This window comes from Mustela nivalis (genome assembly GCF_964662115.1).
Source record: "Mustela nivalis genome assembly, chromosome: 2".
NCBI lineage: Eukaryota > Metazoa > Chordata > Mammalia > Carnivora > Mustelidae > Mustela > Mustela nivalis.
The window spans coordinates 184,483,517-184,503,516 of record NC_139021.1 but is presented as its reverse complement, the minus strand read 5'-3'; the positions used below and the strand labels follow the sequence as shown (position 1 = coordinate 184,503,516).

General features: G+C 57.4%; 1 protein-coding gene across 13 annotated transcripts in view; it reads left to right on the top strand.

Annotated features, from left to right (window-relative positions):
• The window catches only part of EBF3 (EBF transcription factor 3), a 117,571-nt gene that overhangs the window by 85,189 nt on the left and 12,382 nt on the right, over positions 1-20,000 (top strand). For all 13 annotated transcript variants that reach the window (XM_082720221.1, XM_082720211.1, XM_082720213.1 and 10 more), the window contains exons 9-11: positions 1,001-1,131; positions 1,625-1,751; positions 19,349-19,437. In XM_082720221.1, the coding sequence (XP_082576347.1) occupies positions 1,001-1,131; positions 1,625-1,751; positions 19,349-19,437 (347 nt within the window). The remainder of the gene's footprint in view (positions 1-1,000; positions 1,132-1,624; positions 1,752-19,348; positions 19,438-20,000) is intronic.

Genomic DNA, 20,000 nt, shown 5'->3' with positions numbered 1-20,000 from the left:
CGGTGGCTCCGTCCGGGCAGGCAGGAGAGAGCATGCCCAGAGCCTTCTACCAGAACAGCCAGCACATGTGTAAGGAGCTCCTCCTCTGCGTGAGGTCGGCCTGCCAGAGGCCGTCAGAGGCGTCAGTCAAGCTCTGCCAACACCATGTAGAAGGGGGGCCGTCCGAGGCCAGAACAAAGCGGCCTCCGCGAGGCTGCAGCCTTCGGCCCCAGCTCCGGCCTCCGCCGGGCCGCAGGGAGCCGTGCGGTGCGTGGGGCCTCCTGCCCTCCTCCCTCTCCCCCTGCGCCCGCCCTCTGCCACTGTCTCCCCTCCCCCAGCAGGGCCGCCTGGCAGGCCATTGTAATAACTCATGCAAATGTGAGGGCCCGCGAGACAAAGAGAGGTCAGGCCAGCGGCTCGGGGACTCCTGTCGACAAACAATATTAGATGTAAAATGTGTACCTTTGACAAAAGTATTAATATAGTGCTTTTGATTTTTTTTTTCCTGATGAAAAGTGAAAAGTAGTAATTGTGGAGTGACAGAGGAAAATGAAGTTTTGAACCAAAAGGCAAAGTTCGCGGATGAAAAAACCCAACCCAATTAGCTGCTTATGAGGAATCGAAATGCAAGGCATTTGCTCTTCCATGCCCTCGACAACCTTCTGATTGACTCTGCTTAGATCTGTACAGCAAAGCAGATAAATCGACATGCCACATGCACGCAATGCTTAATCATTTGTAATAGTCATATTTGCCCTGACATATAATTTGCTATATCAAGCCAGTTTTTTTTTTTTTTCCCCTTGCTCACCCGTATTCTGTGGCTTGGCCTTTGCTTTATAAAACATTTAATAGTTTGCTTTAAACACATCAACATGCTGATGTACGATTGCCCTTTGCGTGCCGCCCAGAGCAGCGGGTCTGCTCTCGTCCTGCTGCGCCGGCACGACCCTTGGCGGGCGGAGTGGTCGGAGCCGGGCCCGGGGCGCTAAGGGGTGCATTCTCTGTCTTGTGCGAGCAGCCACTCCGTGCATCAAGGCCATCAGCCCCAGTGAAGGCTGGACCACGGGGGGAGCCACCGTGATCATAATCGGAGACAACTTCTTTGACGGCCTGCAAGTCGTGTTCGGAACCATGTTGGTGTGGAGCGAGGTAAGCCTGTGCGCCCGGGCTGCATCCGGCTGGAGCTGTACCCTGAGCTGTGTGGCCGGCTGTCCGTGGCGGGCGTGGTGCGTGGACGCTGGGCACCCTGTCGCGCAGGCCCCCGGAACTTGAGGCTTCTCCGGTGGGTGGGCATGGAGCCTCGCCCCCCCCCCCCCCGACCTTGGGGTTTCAGATCTGAGGTCCCCCGTGCGCTGGGACAATTAGTGCTAGAATTACTAGAAGCAGGTTTAAGGAGACATATGGTGGCAATTTTCATATGAATGATGCCCTGTGGCCTTTCCTGCAAAGTAAAACCCGGGATGGTTTGCAGATACTTTTCTTAAAGAACGCTGTCTGCCCGGTCTCTGGGTGACAGCTAAGAGGGAGCATTCCGGGCTGATGGTCCAATTTGTGCTCATTTTGGTAATTGTATCCCCCCCGACAAGTGCCTGCCCTCCCCGGCCAGCGCCTCTGAAAGCCTGTTCACGTGTGGTTTTTGTAGCTCATCACTCCCCACGCCATCCGGGTGCAGACCCCGCCACGGCACATTCCTGGAGTCGTTGAAGTCACCCTGTCCTACAAGTCCAAGCAGTTCTGTAAAGGTGCTCCTGGGCGGTTTGTCTACACTGGTGAGTTCATGCTTCTGACTTTGGTGGCCAGGTTGGGGGGGGGGGCTCCTTCCAGTGCAGTCTGCACAGGTGGGGTCCCCAGGCAGACAGGCCAAGCCCCCTTGGCCTGAGGGTTGGGTCAGTGGGGTGCAGGTTTCCACATTCTCGCCCGAGTTGGCGATGCCAAGGACAGGTGCAGCCCCCACAAGCTGTGAGCTCAGGGGCCCGTCCCCGCATCTGTGGCCCTCTGCCTTCGGGCCTCGGCATGAGGCGGCCAGCTTGTCAGCAAGTCAGCCCCGGCCTCCCCGGGCAGCTGCCCATGTGCCTGGCCCATGCGCTCGCCGCGTGGCTGCCCACAGTGCCGCCGCTCACTTGCACACGCAGGGACTCAGAGATGACACACCAGCACGTGCCCGAGGCCACACGTGCCCGAGGCCACACGTGCTGTCCTGGACGGGCCGCTGGTGAAGCCAGGTGTCTGTCCGCGCCCTCTGCTGTTTCTAAGAGAGGACCCGTTTTCTGGGAGGGCCTCAAACGTGAGTCACCAAAAAGGGTCACCTCTTAAATGGCATGTTTGTTACCCCAGGGGGTCCTCCATGAGGCTCTGCCCACGTGGACACTCCGTTAACACGATCCGTCCCAGGTGGCTGTTGGGAAACACCATTGGTCAACTCAAAGCATCTTGGCATTCGGGTCTCCAGTGTGCGCCAGCTGCGAGAGCTCTGGAGAAGCGTTCGTGCGGACGGGCAGGCCCTGCTGCACCCCGCGTGGGGGATGGGGACGGGTGCTTGTTCTTTCCTGTGTGGCCTCAATGTGTTTGCGTGGTGAGGGGGGCAGGCAGGGGACGTCCGTGCCGGGAGCCTGGGCTGGGTCCCACGCTGTCACCAGTGACTGCGGGAGGTCCTGGAGCGGGCCTGGCCTCCCGCGGGGATGCGGGCCTCTCCGTCCATCAGGCTGTGGGGCTGCAGCGCGCCTTCCGCGTAGGAGTCTGAGGAGGGAAGGGGGGCTACTCCCCCACTGCCCCTTGTAGGAAGTGTTGAGTGGGTAGAAAACGGCCCAGTGTGAATTCCTCCACACCACTTCCCACAGGCCCGGCGTCAGCTCTGGGGACGGCTGGATGCGGGTCCTCTCGGAAAGCCACGGCTATTGTCCCCAGAGGCAGCCCGACCCGCAGCAGCCTGCCTGCCAGCGGCACCTGGGGTCCTCGGCGGGAGCAGTTTCCTCCTCTGTCTTCCCAAAACCCTGTACCCTGCCAAGCGGTCAAGGTTGGGGGAGGGGTGCCCCTACTGCGGTCCGCTTTCTCCTGTGGGGCCAGTACACGCTCCCAGAGCTCAGAACTGTGCAGGAACCAAGGGAAGTCCCTATAGCGATAGAGCTCTGGGGGGCCGTCCCTGGGTCTGTCCTGCAGTCCGGATGCTCTTGGCTTCCTGGCAAAACCCAGACATTGAGAAGGGCAGCGCTTCTAGTTTGCGAGGCCCCCAGTGTGTCCCATGCATACCGGAGTTCTGAAACGTGGGCATCTAGTGAGCCCCAATACGACTCCAACAAGCGAGCCCTGTGGGGCCGGTGCAGTATGGGGCCAGTGTCTGCGAGGAGTGGCCAGAGTCCCATCCTGTGCCCGCTGGGGCCTCCAGCACCTGCTGTGGGCCCAGCCTTGTGTGTGAGCTGTGGTCGTGCCCCTGCAGCCTCTCCACACCCCATGCAGTGCTTCCTGTTGGGCCTCTGGCTAGTGAGCTGCGCTCTGGGAGCCTCTGCTCTGCCCAGTGTGGGCCTGAGGACCTGGACTCTGGGCCTCCTGACCCCACTGCATCCCACCCACTCCTCGGCCTCCCCCCATGGGTTTTGTGGGAGTCGGGGAGAACTTAGGGATGTATCTGCCCCGGGGGGGCGTGTGGTGTGTGGTACCTTTTATGACAGGGTAACGGCCACCGGGGTCCCCAGTCCTTCCAAGGAGGAGACGTTTGCTCTCCACTCGTGAGCCACATGATGTGTGGGCTCCTGTGTCTGCCACAGGACCTAGCGTTCCTGGTTGGTTTAGGGCACCTCAGTGAGCGTGGCTGAAAGTGGCCAGTCGGACAGCCCTGCCTGCGGATGGCCGCGGGGCCGGGCTGAGCTTTGGCAACAAGCGCAGGAGGGACTGAGTGCGGGAGGGCTGGTGTCACGTGAGCGGGGCCCGGCGTTGCCGGGGTCAAGGCTGGCTGGGTGTCGGGGCGGCTCTCTGTGCGGGACGCCAGCACCCCGGGGGCTCCCCTCCTTCCCACTTGGGGTGAGGGCCTGCTGAGCCCGTCAGCCCGAAGCTGGCTTCTGTTTTTGCTGTGGACATCATGGGCACCCCAAGACTGGGCTTCTGGGGACACCGGTCCGGGGCCCCTGCTGCCCAAGGCGTTGGGGATTTCCTCTGTCACGAGTTCTTCCACAAATGGGCGTTTCAATGAAGCCATTCAGCGAGCTCAGCCTTTCCTAGCGGGAGGCTGATTTATTGCCTCCCCCCACACCCCAATCATTAACGGGAATATACATTTCAAACGCTGTGTAAGGGATACGGGGCCCGTACACTCTCAGGGAGCAGAGGAAAGGTGGGGTCATAACCTGTCTGACCTGGAAGCTTCTGTCTGATTTGCATTGCCCTGAAATTGACGGGTGCAATGAAGCAATCGCGGGGAATTGCACTGCCCCCGCTGAAAACTGAGCCAGCCCTTCTGGACGTCAGGACCCCGCGCGGGCAGCCCCTTCAGGGAGGGCCCTGTCCCCTGGGCATCTGGCTCCCATCAGCCCCGGAGGCTGCCGGGACACCCTTCCAGGGAACCTTCCCGGGCAAGCGAGGAGGCCAGGCCTGGGATAATGGACCTGTGCGCAGAGGAGGGGCCCTGCCCGCCTGCCAGAGGCAAACGGCCTAAATGATCTGTTTACAGTGATCTGAGAAACACCAGATTTTTCAGAACCAGACCCGATTAGTCAACCCAGAGTGGGTGCGGGCCCTCTCTGCTGCCCCCGCCCTGGGAAGGGGAGGTCGGCCAAGCCAGTCCATCCAGACCCTTCTGCTGCTGCTTTCAACTACTATAAAGGCACAATTACCTTGGGAGGCAGTGGCAGTTCACTTGATTAGCACGGCGAATTAAAAGAATGCGTCACAAACGACATGTCCGGCTCTTCCATACTAGTCCTTTGTATTCCCAGAGTGCCTCACCCCTGTCGTAAGAAGGTCAAAAATTAGAGAGAGAGAACAATTTTCAAGCGGCTAGCACTTAGGAGCAGAATTAACAATCACTCTGTATGTAATTGCCAGTTAATAGTAAATTGCCTTTTAGACTGTAAAATGCGATATAAACGGGTGGGCACCTAAAATTAAATTAATGAGATATTTGCTGCATTTAAAGTGAATAGTGCAAATTAATAACTGAGTGCAATGCTTGTTTTAATATTTGTCTAAGAGTGTATCGTTTGCTTGTTTGATAATAATTAAAATAGCCCTGGCAAGTCATCCTGCTTGAGAAACTCACGGTAAAGGGCAAACCGGACAGGTTCACGTGTACAACTTCACCAGGAGAAACACATCAAACTGTTAAGAGCAATGAAAGAAATTATTTTTTAATTAGAATATAGGCATCGCCGTGTTACTCGATTAAGACAAATTGGAAACTATGTGCTTCTAATTGGAATTCTGTGAGAACGAGAACAAGTTAGCAGACGCGTTTCCAGGTGGGAGGCGTCCCTGCACCAGTGTGGGCATCACTGTTTCCTCCCAGTGTCCACACGGCAGAAGGCTCTCCTGTCCCGCTGAAGGGCCGGGGCTGGTTGGCGGTGGCTGGCCTTCCAGCATCATTCCACAGGATCCCGGTGTGCAGCTGGGGTGGCGGGCGCTCCCTGCTGACCTCCTGCACCTGAACGCGTGGCTGGCCTCACCTGAGAGGTCTCTTCTGCATGTTTAAAGAAGTGCTCACGAAGCACCGGGAGTCCACATGTTGCCTGCCGACGGCCAAACCCCTCCTAACCAAGGCATCGGCAGTTGGCGTGTGCCGCCGGGGCTCGACTCCGGGCGTCTGCTCCGCATTTCCTTGACGGGGACGTGAAAGCGATGGTTTTCTGCATGAAGACGTGTGTTCAGTTTCCGGCTTGTGACGTCATTACTCAGCCAGTAACGGCTACCAGTCTGTGTTTCTGTGCGTGTGCTTTCTTTTTTAAGTTAGAGGGTACCTTAAGTGGGCGACATGTCGAAGTAGGGACGGTGCTGTCCTGGTGCTGGCGAGGCGAGGGGTGTCTCCTCGCCAAGAGCCTCCGGTCACCTCTGGCAGGCTTCCCCCGTTCACCCCGCCTCCCGGCACCTCCTTGAAAGGCACTCACGTCTTTGAAGAGTTTTAAAGGTCTTTGGTGTGCATTCAGAGCTGGTTCGGCCAATGGCAGGGTGACACGCTGCACAGTCAGTAACGCCTTCGACACAGCCAGCACCCCCTGGCCGTCCCCCAGGCCGGCGCTCTGCGCACAGACTCCCTGTACCCGCAGCCCAAGTGCTTTCGAATCGAGCCGCACAGATCGTGCTATTTTTACGGTGCCCTAGTGCTCCTGCTTTCTCTTCCATGTGAGCCCCTGATTACCGGAGTTACAGATTTTTGACCACGTATGTGGGTCTCGTGGAGAGACAAATACTGTAATTATGGGCCCTGGGGTTTGGGGAGGCTTCTGGCCTGTCGAGTGGCCTGCCCTGGCTGGTGGGGTCCTGTGCGTCTTGGCTGGTCCCCATCTGTTCCCCTCCGTGAGCGCCCCGGGTGGGTGTCATGATTCCTCCTCAGCGGTCAGAGGGGACCCATGGGTGGCGGCGGCCGTGCTGGAGTGGCCTTTGGCTTTCTGTGAGGAGCAGCACGTGGGGCTGTGTGTGCAGCTCGGGGCGTGTCCAGACCTGTCCAGAGCTGGAGGGCGGGGACAGCCGCCTCGCCCAACCTCACCCAGCCCACCGGGGTATCCGTCCTTCCTTCAGCTGTTGGCGGGAGACGGCAGACCGTTGCCCGTTGCCTGGGACAGGGTGCGCCCCGGGGTCGTTTGCAGGGCTCTCGGGGCCACAGGGGAAGGGAAGTGCCCCCCGGTGTCCTCGGCATGGTGCAGCACGACCTGGGTTGCCAGTGGCTCGTGTGCCCGGCACGCCGGGTCGGCACAGGGAGTGTGCACACTGGGCCGCGTGCCCTCCGCGGGAGCGGCGCTGGGAGGTCTCCCGGGGTCAGGGCCGTCCCTTTCTCTCCTGTCTCGAAGGAGGCCGGGAGAATGAGACACACCGCTTGTGCTATTGCACAAGTAGACTATTTGTCCTAATCAGTGACACCCATTTACTAGAATTGCTTAAAATGAACTATACCTCATACAGAAATCGCACACTTAGAGACTTCCATTCATCATCTGAAAATTGAGGGCCAGTAAACTTTTCTGCTTCTCCAGTGGGATCATAGGCATGCATCAAAATGTTAAAAATGATTGGTGAGAGGGAGCTGTCACCCATTTATCAAGGAAAAGAACATTATTTGCTAATTTCCCAACCAGGCTGGTGACAGGGTGCTCCGTCTTTGGACCCACGGTGACCAGCATGGCCTTTTTGTTATTAGTACAAGTCAAGCGCTTTTGGGCAGTTGCTAACAAGACACATTTGTCTGTCATCGGAGGGGTTGTGGTGGTTTTCCGAGTGGCTGTGACCAAAGTCGGCTCCCGGCGCCCCGATTGGCTGCACTTTCCGGGGCCGCGCGAACCCGGGAGGGAAGCCGACTGATAAATCACAAAGTTTCCGTGTCAAGGTGAAGGTATTGACTCTCCAGCACCAAACCCGACAAAATGTCGCAGAGAGGAGACAGCCATTTATCTTCCCCAAAGGACAAAAGGGTCATCCGGGTTTCACTCAGTGATTGTCGAGACGTGGACGGGCGGAGGCGGCAGGCCTGGCCCCCTCCGCACGCCCGGCCCCCTGCGCCGGCGGGGTCCCTGGTCCCGCTCCCCCGCCCGCCCGGGGGCCCCGGGGAGGGGCCTCATGGGACCCGATGGAACCGTGAGCGGTGGTTTCATTCGAGTCTCTGGACAGCAAGGATGCTGGCCACACTTCTGGAAACAGCTCAGGAAGGGCACCGGGTTGGGGACCACGGGGACCACCACGGAGAAGCACAACAAAGTGACCACAGTCCACCCGAGTGCAGAATAAAGCAGAGATAAGAGGTAAAATAAGATCACACAGGCCATGTTGGCGAAAACCCACGAGTTCAACGGGGAAGACCAAGGGCGGTGTCAGAGCAGACGGGTCAGCGGGAGCCAGACGCGGGGCAGTGCCGACCTTTTCACGCTCAAGAGATGGACTCGGTCACGCGGTGACCCAGGAGGCAGCAGAACACGTGCTACTGTTAATTTGTATTTTCCTTCTGGCTCACCACATTCGGGGCGCCATGGGCTTCCCCTACCTGGCCGGAGCGGCTGGACATCGGGCATGGGGCGGGGGGTGAGCGGGCTGGAGGCCGGCAGGGAGTGCCGGGCACGGGGACTGGGAGGCTGCCACGGCTCAGGGCCTCCCTCGGCTTTAGCTGGGGGAAAGTCTGCAGACCCGTCCGTACACGCTTGTTCCGCGTGGAGACTCGGATCCCAGAAGCTCAGCCTGAGACAAGGTACTTTTAAAAAATTATCATCCACATCAGTTGGGCCTTTTAAATTCATGGTAGAAAACCCAAACCGAGCAATTCCTTTTGCAGAATGGGTTTTCCAACAAAGTGGAAAGCTGTTAGTGACGCGGGCTGTTTGCTCTGCCCCTCCCCGCCAAAGCAGAAGTTCGCAGACGCTCCTGCTGAGCCTGTGGAATAACTTGGCTCCATAAGGGGCCCGAGGGCATGTGTGACGGCGCGGGTGCTTGAGGAAGGCTCACTGTGGACCGTGTTAAATTTGACATACAGAACCTGCCGTGGAGACCGCCGGCCACTGCAGACCGTGGTGAGCGTTGCTGTAAATCTTTGGAGAAAGTTCCTTTCAGGGGCAGCCTGCTGGTGGTGTGGCTCCTCTCTAGGCGGATGGCCCCCTTCCCTGTCCTCGTGAGGCGAGCCTTCCTGACATCTCCCACACACGGAGGTCCGACTGCCTGACCACGTGGGCCCCAGGGGCTGGGCCCTGTCCCCCTCTGAGAGCATCCAGGACCCTCGAGAACCCAGGTCAGGGCACCAAGGCAGTTGGATGTGGGGGATTCTGCTGGATTCCTTCTCCAACTTGTCACCCTCATTTTCCCACGAGGAGGCCCTTGGCTGGATGCCCCTGGGCCCTCCCTGTCGCAGCCCCACGGACAGTGGCCGGTGAGGGGGGGGGTCTGGTGGCCTGCAACGTGCAACCCTCCTCCCCATTCTTGTGACTCTGGGCGCCGGCGCTGGTGGCAGCCAGAGGCTTCACTGCAAAAATCACTCCAGCGCTGGCGCTGGACACCAGCTCGTGCTTTTCCTAACGGACTCGTCCCCAGTCTGGAAACCTCCCAGGGGAGCTTCCAGGCACCGTGGTGCTGGGCTGGCAGATACGCCTCCAGGCCGAGGGAGCCACTCCAGCTCCTCGGTGGGAGCAGGACCTTCGCGACGGGGGCGGCGCCGACGGACACTTCGCCGCGAGCTTGGCGTTGGACCGCTGGTTATTCCCCAGCTACAGCCTGTAAATGGCCGCGTGTGCTTGTCACCAGTGACCATGGAGGTCAATTCAGGGGTGACTCATTTAAACACCACGAAGGCAAGGGACACGTGCGTGAGGTGTGGGCCGGAGCGCCGCGCGGTTCCCTGCCCGTGGGGAGCTCCCGCTGACCTGTCGGCACAGCCTCCGCGACCGTGCCCCAGGTCACGTGGGCTTGGTCCGGCGCCGTGGTGGTGAACCCAGCCTGTCGCGCCCCAGCCCTGCACCCACCCATCCCCACGCACCCCTGCTCTTCACCGGCCAAGAACGCTGCCGCCGCTCGCATCACTCCTGTCCTCTGCCCCTCTGCCCTCGGAAGATGGCCCTGCGGGAATGACGAGGAAGGTGAACGTGGCGGCCCGGGGTGTGACGTTGAAGCTTCCCGTCAGCGTGACCCGGCCTTGCGCTCGGTGTCCAGAAGCGTCCAGGGGTTCCCGGCGCCCGCCTGCGGCAGGTACTTGCTCCGGCACCGCAGGCGCTAGAGAGGAGGAGGGAAGCAGCTGCTCTGAGAGGTGACGGGGCCGGGCGGCCCTGGGCAGGGGGACCCTCACCTGAGGAAGGAGCTGCGCCTTCTTCCCGGCAGCCTGACTCCGGCTCCGGGCGGCTCTCGGCGAACGGAGCCGCGTGTACGATCCTGGGGACTCCGAGGCTCATGGGCATGGACAGGACGTAGAGAAGTGAACTCCGGAAAGGTGCTGAGTTCTACGAGAGAAGGGACAGCGGAGGGACCGTGGGTCTTTCAGGCAGGAGACCTCCCAGCAGAGACGCTGTGGGGGAGGGGCCAGGCGCCCCCCCCTTCCCTGGGCGCAGGGAGTAGGGGTGAGGTTTTCCGGGCAGAGGGAAGAGCGCAGGCCAGGTGTGAGCTCAGACAGAGCAAATCTGGGGGAGCGCCCGAGCAGCCAGGGCCAGGGTGGCAGGGAGTCCCCGTGAGGCCACAGAGCGCTTCTGATCCCAGTACAGCGCGGCCTCTTGTGCAGACACAGGGCTGTCCTGCGTGAGCCCAGACCCAGAATCCTACATTCGAGGACCGTGGCTGGGGGAGTCCAGGATTTACGTTCACCTCGGTGAGGTCTTTAAAGACTTTGCCTTAGAACATCCCTGTCCAGGAAAACCAGCATGTAGAGAGTCTGCGCGGAGACTGCGGAGGCGGCGGTGCGGGAAGCCGCGTGCGGCGCCGAGGGCGAAGCCGGCCCTCCGCCCCGCGGCGGCCCCGCACCGTCCCCGCACCGTCCCGCACCGTCCCGCACCGGTCCCGCACCGTCCCCGCACCGTCCCCGCACCGTCCCCGCACCGTCCCGCACCGTCCCCGCACCGTCCCCGCACCGTCCCGCACCGTCCCCGCACCGTCCCGCACCGTCCCCGCACCGTCCCCGCACCGTCCCGCACCGTCCCGCACCGTCCCGCACCGTCCCGCACCGTCCCGCACCGGCCCCGCACCGTCCCGCACGGGCCCCGCACCGTCCCCGCACCGTCCCCGCACCGTCCCGCACCGCGGCTGCCACTCTCCAGCACGGGGCCTCTCTCCTTCTTGCAGACGCGGCAGCCCGTGTCCTCCGGCGCGCTCGGAGCGCGGGAGCAGTTTCCCTCCGCGGGGTAGCCGGCGTGCGTGTTCTAAGCCGGATCAGCAGCGCCCGCTTCGTTTAAAATCCAGATGTCTGTGCAGCTGTGGTTCACAGAGTCCCGCCCACTGTCCGGTGCGTGGGCTGTAGCGCACTCACAAGCCTGTGCGACCGCTTTTGGTTCAGCACTTTCATCTCACCGGGAGGAGCCATGCTTGCCCCAGCGATCGCGCCCGGCTCCTCCCGCCCTCCCCCTGCACCCGCGGCTCCCAGGCACCCCTTCCACCTCCCGCTGGGCACGACGCCTGTTCCTGGCATCTCACGGGGACCCACGTCTTTCCCTCCGCGCCCTGTGTCGGAGGCCACATGCAGGGTCGCCTCAGGGCGTCGTTCCTGTGCGTGACTCAGTACCGTCCTCTGTTCGGAGGGACCTCAGCGCGCCGACGCTGGGACCTCACGGGCGACGCTGCTGCCACACGCTCAGAAACGAGTTTTTGAGTGGACGGGTGCAGCGTTCCGTTCACTGTGGCTTCTCGGAGTCCAAAGTGGTGTGACCCTTGCACGCGGGTCTCTCTCTTCAGGAAGCCCCACAGGCCCATGTCTCTGAGCAGCTCTGTGCACTCGTGTGGACTGGGGCAGGGGCAGGGACACGGGGGATGGCCCCGCCTCCCGGGAGGAGGATGGCCCCCGTGGGTGGGCGGCGCGTGGGCCCTCGGGGTGCCCGGCAGCACGGCGCGTCCTTCGGCCGCAGGTGCCCCTCTGGCCCGGGAGGGGGTGTCCCGCGGCAGCTCATTCTTCAGCTTCCGTCTGCACGGACATTTTACGCTGCTTTAAAGTGTGCAAATCCATTGCCAGGACGGTTCTCCACAGAGTGTTACGTTGCCTCTTTGGATTTTAAGACCCTTTCCTGGAAAAAGCCTCTCTAAGAGGGTTAGCAGCAGCAGGACAGTGGAATTTTTCTTTTTTAAGGACAGGAGGATGGGTCATGGCGAGCCCTCGCTCGCAGGAGGCTTTCACTGCTGGCCTTGCACGTGCACAGGGCGCTCACGTGCATCAGAACAGCCTTGGTGGGGGGAGGAGGGGCTCACAGGACAGCACCCCTTCCCCACCCAGAGCCGCCACCGCGGGGACCCAGCTCCCGTCTCCCTGTCCCCAGGGACAGAAAGCCACCCGAGGAGTGAGAGCTGCGGATAGGCCATGGGACCTGGGTTTCCTCAGCCGCGGGCTGGGCTGGGTAGGTGCCGTTCCCACATGACTACAAAAGCTGGGATCCTGCGCATTCTTTGAGGGATGTAAACAGAATGGCTTGAACGCAGTCCAGAAGTTGTCAGCACGGGTGTTATTTTGGGAACAAGGAAGAGGAGCTGTCCCCTTTTCTGCGTTCGGTGCCACATCACAATGCCGCCGTCCGCTGCCAGGCACCGGTGAATGGAGGCGGGTCCCTGTGCATAGACCGGCTTGGGCTGTCGGCGTGAATACCAGAACATGTTCCCCGCTCCAATGCGGAGGCGCCTGACTTACAATTAGAAGTCAAGTGTGGCACTTTTCCCATCCTTAGAAGTCTTGTTTCCAGGAAGTACCCTTCAGCTGCTGGGTCGGAGGGGCTGCTGGGGTAGCTAGCGGCTGTGCGAGCCGGAGGCTGACCCCGGGCCCGTCGGAGCTGCCCCTGCCGGCGGCAGGGATGCTGGGAAAGCCAGGTCACGCCGGGGAGAGCACCCCGGGATAGGCTGCTGGGCGCCCACGATGGGTGACCCGGAGTCTTCCCGTTTGCTCCCACCGTGGGGGCCAGGCTGGGGTCGGGGGTGGGTGGCTCTTGGGGCTAGCACCCCTGGTGAGTGAGGCCCGGCTGCCGTGGCCTTTGTGTTTCCCAGGCACGCCACAATGCCTGGCTCACCCTGCCGAGTTCTGTGATTGAAATTCATTGCCAAATTTATTGAGAAATTAATGAGAAAAGCTGCAAAGTATTGACTTTGAGAGGAAAACACAACTCATCTTGAATGAGGAGGAAAATGCAGCAATAATTTAGCCGGTATTGATCTGGCCCTGTCTGTGTATTGATCTTCATTTTACAATATTAATTTGCACCTGCAATCGGCTGCAAAGGGAACCGATTTCATTTCGTAGGCGCGTTAACGTGCGAAGCATTAGGTGTTCTTAAGAAGTGGGGGTATTACACGGTGCGTCGGGAAGGCAGATTTTTTTTTCTATTTTTGCGTGTTACTGAAATAGACTAAAAATTAATTTTTTTGTCGGACAAAATATGAAAGCGAAAACCCATCCGCACCGCGGCCCTCCTCTCTGCCGCACCGGCCGCCGTTCACCCGCACCGGAGCCGTCGGCCGCCTGAAACTCCAGGCATCTCTCATCATCATCCCGGATCAGTTCAAAGTTCATGAAATTTCTATGAGCATTGATCTCGCCCCATTGATTTTTTTTTGCAGCAGATCTTTGAAATTTTAATTTCCCGAGCATCTGAATTTCTTATAGATGAAATGCGCTTGGAGGAGACAGTTGATGATGAAGTGGAGAACTTAGCGTCATTTTAACGCCTAAAAAAGGGAGAGAAAACAGGCCTTTGCAGACCTGGCGTGACGTTTTGGTGTGGGCAGCGTGGGGGCAGGGGCCGGGGGGGGCGCGAGGTGCTGGGGGGGAGCTAAGTACCCAGTTTCGTCCTCAGCGGCCACACATTTTTAATGCAACTTTTTATACAGTCATTTTTGAAAGAAAAGCTATCTGGAGAAACAGCAGGACAGAGAAACATTCTTCACTGTGCGATCATTTCCTCACAGCAGTGTTTATCACCTGGTCAAGTTCACCTAGTTACTTATCAGTGGGACATTTAATAACCTCAAGGTGATATAATTGCTATTGGCATTTTCCCCCCTTGGATTCAGCTGGTTAATGTGTAAACTACTTGTCAGCAAATAGCACTTTGTCACTGAAATCACTAACACCCTCTAGAGGGATGTCTTTGTATTGAGCAATTTAATTTTACTTTATTTAATTTTTACACATTACAACCTGTGTTCATTCAGGCACACTGAAGGCTTGCAGTCTGTCGGGGCAGGGTCCGGGCGTCCTGGTAGTGAAACACACTCGATCTTACTTAACAATCCCTGTTGCCTTCCTCGAAGCGCGCTCTCGTCCCTCGGAAAAGGAACTGCAGATGTTCTTATTATGTAGTTATGCTGCTAATGTGAAAAACTGCCTCATTATGAGGATCTGTTTGTAGCGGGAACATGACTGCACCATGACAAATGCGAGATTGGGAAGTTACAGGAAGATGGTCATTATTGAAATGAAACTGGAACTCATTTAATAGCTCCAACCAGCAGCTGGAATGAAGCAAATGAATGTCTTCCTGTTTTTATTGTCGTGGGCAGATTTTTCAGGCAGCAGGAACGTCTGTGCTAAACCTAAAACTTGCTCTACCTTTCTGAGCTTGCCGGGCTTCCGCTTAAACCATAGAGAGGCGACGCGGAAGGTGGCGTGTTTCCTACCTGCGAGTGTCCCCACCCCGCAGTGCGGAAAGCCCGCTGCTTTTAAAACCAGGAGCGTGGCTGGAAGAGCGCTTCGTCTGGGGCACATGCTGGGCTGGGCAGGAGGTGGCCACCACAGGGGAGCTCTGTGACCCCGAAGCCTCCCTCCCTCCCTCCTGCTACAGCCCAGTCTCTGGGAGCAGGCAGGGTGCCGCCAGCCGAGGGGCAGGTACAGGACCCCTGTGCCCTGGGCAGGCAGCCCACCACACCGCCACCACGGCCACCACCACCGAGGGGTGACCTTTGCTCATGACTGCCGTTCCCTGGAGCCCTCAGGGGCAGCTGTCCCACAGCCAAGCCCTCCCGCCCCGCCGCACATAGTAGCTGCTTAATAAATGTCAGGTAACGGTCTGTCCTGGAGCTGCTCTTTGTAGGAAAACGACCACTGGCCCCAAATATCCATGTTCTCCAGGCTGCGGTTTTGCTGGCATGTGATCAACTCTGAGGCCCTGGGCACGTCCCCTTGCTTAACTGAGCAGGATTATTTCCTCATGGACATGCTGTTTGAGCCTAACGAGATGATCATACACATTTTGGGGGGATTAGAGATGAACACAGACCTCAGGGCAGGGCTGGGTGGCTCCGTGAAGCCATCACAAGGAACACTGGGCCGTGTAGGTCCCGGGCACGAAAAGCCCGCCGACTTGGACCGGTCGGCGTGGTTCTGATCGCGCCGGGCTGGTCGGTCAGGGTCGTGGCGGCCGCAGATGTGGCCCAGGCCCGCTGCCCGCTGCCGCCCTCTGCCGCCGTGTGCGCTCTGGCGGTCCCGACCTCAGCTCACATCATAGACGGTTAACGTTTCTCAGTTGCGCTATGATGGATCCCCAGTCTGTGGGCATGACTTAAACATTTAGGATGCTGCTTCTGTCAGGACTTTAATGCATGTAAAGTAACAAGATTAACCCTGGTACACTCAGATATATTTAATCTTTTTTTTTTTAAAGATTTTATTTATTTATTTGACAGAGAGAGATCACAAGTAGGCAGAGAGGCAGGCAGAGAGAGAGAGAGAGAGGAGGAAACAGGCTCCCTGCTGAGCAGAGAGCCCCACGTGGGACTCGATCCCAGGATCCTGAGATCATGAGCTAAGCCGAAGGCAGCGGCTTAACCCACTGAGCCACCCAGGTGCCCCCACTCAGATATATTTAAATACGCATCCGCCCCGCGCTGTAGGCTGCTGCGGCGTGGAGGAGTCCCGGGCTGTCTGTGGCCATGTCGGGCTCTGTGTGTATGTCCCACGCTGGATGCCGGCCTGCGTAGGAGAGCCGGATATCTGGCTTCTACGGGCTGCCTGATTGCTTGCCCCATTTGGCATGGAATGTGATTCCTGGCTGTTCTAGCTTCTGATTCATTCAGGTTTTATTGCTGTGTAATTTTCTTATTCTAAAATAAAAGCTCTCCAACAAAAATTACTATGCATTAGGCCGCGGTAGCCTACTCAAATGGATATTAATACAGTTTATCTCTAAAAGGACGAATAATGTATTTGAAACAGATAAAAGGCCCTCCACTAAATGAGGAATGTTAATATCTTATGGCACGGTTAATAAAGAGATATTTCACAAGGGAGATTTGTTTTATGACTTTTGATACAACAGCCTTATAATCTGACACATCTTAAATGATATAATTTTGCGCACACATCCGTCTCTTTTATACGCAGCGGCCCATCGTAGCGAGATTTGAATTCGGAACAAATAATGGGCACTAATTACTTCCGGGGGGCGGGGAGGCGGCTTATTACGAAACTCACCGTCTCCGACGCAGACGCACAGACCCCCGTGCGGTACGTTGGAAGCTTAGAACAGGTTTTGAGGAATGTCTTGTTTTTTTCCCCTTTAGCAGAAAATAACATTTGTTTTTGTTGTGTTTAAGGCAGAGTTTAAATTAATTTAACCCAGTGACACATGTTCAGACACTAAGCAAGCTGCTACATTATTCCTTGGAATAAATTGCTCAGGAACCAAGTACATTAATTTACGGCTCTCCCGATGCTGACAGATGTGAGGGCGGCAGGAGGACCCACAAATATTAACATAAAACAAATTTGCTTTATTCTCCTTCATATTTCTTCCTCATCCCCGACTTGAGCTCACCCAAGGCTCCTTCTCTAATTATCCACGAGGTCAGTAAGCAAAATTGGGAAGAAGCCGGGAGATCAATACAAATTATTCCTGAGCAAACCAGTGCTGACAGTTTGAATTGCAGCATATGTTTACCCAAAATCAGGCAATTTATCTTAATATCAGCAAAGTAATGCAGTGCAGGTGAAAGGTCAGGCAATCTCTCCCCCTCATAATTACCCAGTTCTGAAACAGGAAAGTGGTATTGATTGGCCTGGCTCGGTGCTCTGTGACTGGACGTGCCGGAGCCTTGCCCTGGCTCGGCTGGGCCCTCGCCCGTCCACTCGGCGAGCCGACGGCTGCGGGGTGCACGCAGGGACCTGCGCTTTCTCCTCCATGCACGGCATTGGCCGGGGACGTCCACGCGGCTCCTGGGCCCGCCAGGTGCCGCACGCCGGGCTCCGGGGCAGCACGGCTCTCGGAAGGCCCCGCGGAGGGCGGCTGTTCTGAAGCCACCACGGGCTCTTGGAAGCCTCCGTCAACCACGAGCGTGGGCCACTCCTCCCGGCGTCAGAAGACCAGGGCCATTTTTTCTAATTCTTCCCATGTTAAATTCCTCGGGTGTCCCGGAGCCGAGCCCAGCGGCCCGGGTGGGATTTCAGGCTGCCCCTGTGGTGCCCACCCCGCCCCAGCCCTTTGTGGGGCCCGGCCTGGCCTGGGGGTGGTGAGGGGGTGGTGGGGATCCGCCAGGGCCACAGCGGCAGGGCCTCTTCCAAGAGCGCCCGGTGGCGCGCCCAGCTTGCTCTTGGCGGCGCGAGTTGGGAGCATCTCGGGCCGCGGCGAGAGGTGAAAGGTCGCCTCGTACTCATACCGCTTCAGAGTCGTCGCGGTCCTAGAAGGAGAATTATCAGTTCTACGGAAACATTGGAAAATGTCTCTCCCAGAATGAGAGTGTATGGTTATTACAAGTCATAAAGCTTCTGAAAGCTTGCATTAAAGTGCCCATCACCTGTCAGGGCCATTTGCATGAAATCAATAGCGGCCGCTCATCTATCTTTTCTGATCACCTTTCATCAGGCCGATTCATTAAGTCAGACTGTCATGGCGATTAGCTGGGGGAGAGGAGAAACCCGGACGCGTCCGAAATGCACAGTGGGCCCCCTTTTTGTTCCCTCATCAAGAAATGTGAGACTTTATCTAAGCCTTTTCGGGCCCAGTCTCTGGGTGAGGCCCATCGGCCCGGCAGCCGTGCTGCACTTTTGCCATGACACCCTTGTCCTGGCCGGGGCAGAGACATGACAAATTGTCCCCCAAGTCAACGCTGACAGCTTCTGATGATTAATGGTTTGATTATGAAGTGGTTTTACACATATAGAATTTACATCACAGAGAGTTAGGAATTTTGCCGTGTCACACACGCCGAGGCATTCTGAAGAGCTTTACTATTTGCAAAGAAAAAGGAGGGCAGAATCGCAGCCAAAGCCATGTCATGTAAAATCAATACGTCGGATCAATGCTTTATTAACAAGAAAATGTCTTACTTCACATTCCTGTGCGGACCTTTGTCTCCGGGATGTATGATAGAATGTCAGATCGCATTGTGGCCCTCAGCTCACGGGCGTGTTATCCAGCCGCGAGGCTTCCGGCCCTGCCGCGCCTGGGACCCGCCACGGGGGTTGACACGGGCGCGCGCGGAGAAGCAGTGACCAGTTGTTTCGGAGAGCGCTTCCAGAGAGCGCCTCTAACCTCGTTCCTCGAAACCGGCACCTTTGTGCTCCCCGCACGCTTGCAGACCCGCTGAGTCGGTGCTGTTAATCATCAAATTACGTGCTGACTAATGAGTGACGGCCAGATTGGGGACTGCGCAATGAATAGATGGCGGCAGGTCCTATTAGTCTCCGAAAACCCCCTGATTTATGTCGTGCCACGCTCCGTGGCGTGACTCCGCGGAAAACGATATCTACATCAAGAAGTAATGTACTCTAATAAGTATTTTCATCTTAACTCACGTCGCCGGGCCTCCAGGCTCAGTTTTTGTTGGAGTCAGGCAGAGCCATAATAAAGCCCAATGGCTCCTTATAAAGCTTGTTAAACACAGAGTGTGCGGTCGGACAGAGTCCCGGCCGTGATTCATGCACTGTATACAGCGCGCGGGCCGCTGATTTATGGCCGCGCACAGTTCATAGTCAAAATTACAATTTGAGGGATAAAAAGATTAATTACTATTTGTGGCCGGCAATTCCGTGAGGCTGGTGGAATGATAGCGCTCTACATCAGTTTGTAGTCAGCCATTCACAGATTATTAAAGCTTTGCAAGAATAAGTGCTCCTCCTGCCTGGTTTGCGCTCAGGCAATATGCTAGACAGAAAAGGACCACAGGGATAAATCTGAACCTAGCAATAGCCGGACATATGTCATAATTGCCAGTTTCCCATAAATCCCTGGCCAGGGTGGAAAGCACCACATGATGTAGACAGTGATCATGACTGTGGTGATTGCTATATATGGCCCCGAGACTTGCAACTTTCTGCCTGCACGGCCATTCTTGCAATAGATCGAGTAACCCTTTGACTTTCTTCCCGTCTAATTATAGATTAGAAATAATCATTGCTTTTACGTGCAAAAGAGAGGGGGGAGTCCATTCCTTACGACGGAGCGAGCGTCCGGGGGGTGGGGGGCGTGCTGGCCTCCGAGCGCGTCGGGAAAGGAGAGTCACACATTTATTTGTAAGCGTGCAATAAACGAGTAGTGGATGACATAAAAGTAATTAACCTGACCTACATTTCTGTGTCCTGTTACAGCCCTTAATGAACCAACCATAGATTACGGCTTTCAGAGGTTGCAGAAAGTGATCCCGAGACATCCGGGTGATCCCGAAAGGTTACCCAAGGTTAGTAAAAGAGCAAGTGGCGCCCTGCGCGGGTCCGCCACCGGGCCGGTTCCGGTTTGGGGGCAGCAGGTGCTCTGGGAAGGGGGGCTCCCAGGTGCCCTGGGCCCCGCCCCCACGGCAAGACCGGCAGCAGGTGTGGGGAGCCGACCCCGGCCCGTGCCCCGGCCCGTGCCCCGGCCCGTCCGAGGCAGGCGCAGGGTGAGGGAGTGGGGACCGCCGCGGTCACCGGGCTCACGTCTCGTCTCCATCTGTTTGGAGGAGGAAAAGACAGGCTTTTCTGATACAAATATTTTGGATTCTGCAAGGGGGGACATAAACTTCCGCGTAATGAAATAGTTCAATTAAACATTTTCCACTCCAGTAGCCCGCGCTGATTTCAATCTAAGCAGCCCCAGACTGATCTGTGATTACTTGACTCGTGTTTTCCTTTCATTTTCTAAAGCTCGATTCAGTTTAATCTTTTGTTTACAAAGCTTTTGTTATAAGTCCCTGACTTAGCAGGCTAACAAATGAAGTCCACATATTAATATCTAGGGGGACTTTTCATTTAAATTCAACAAAGA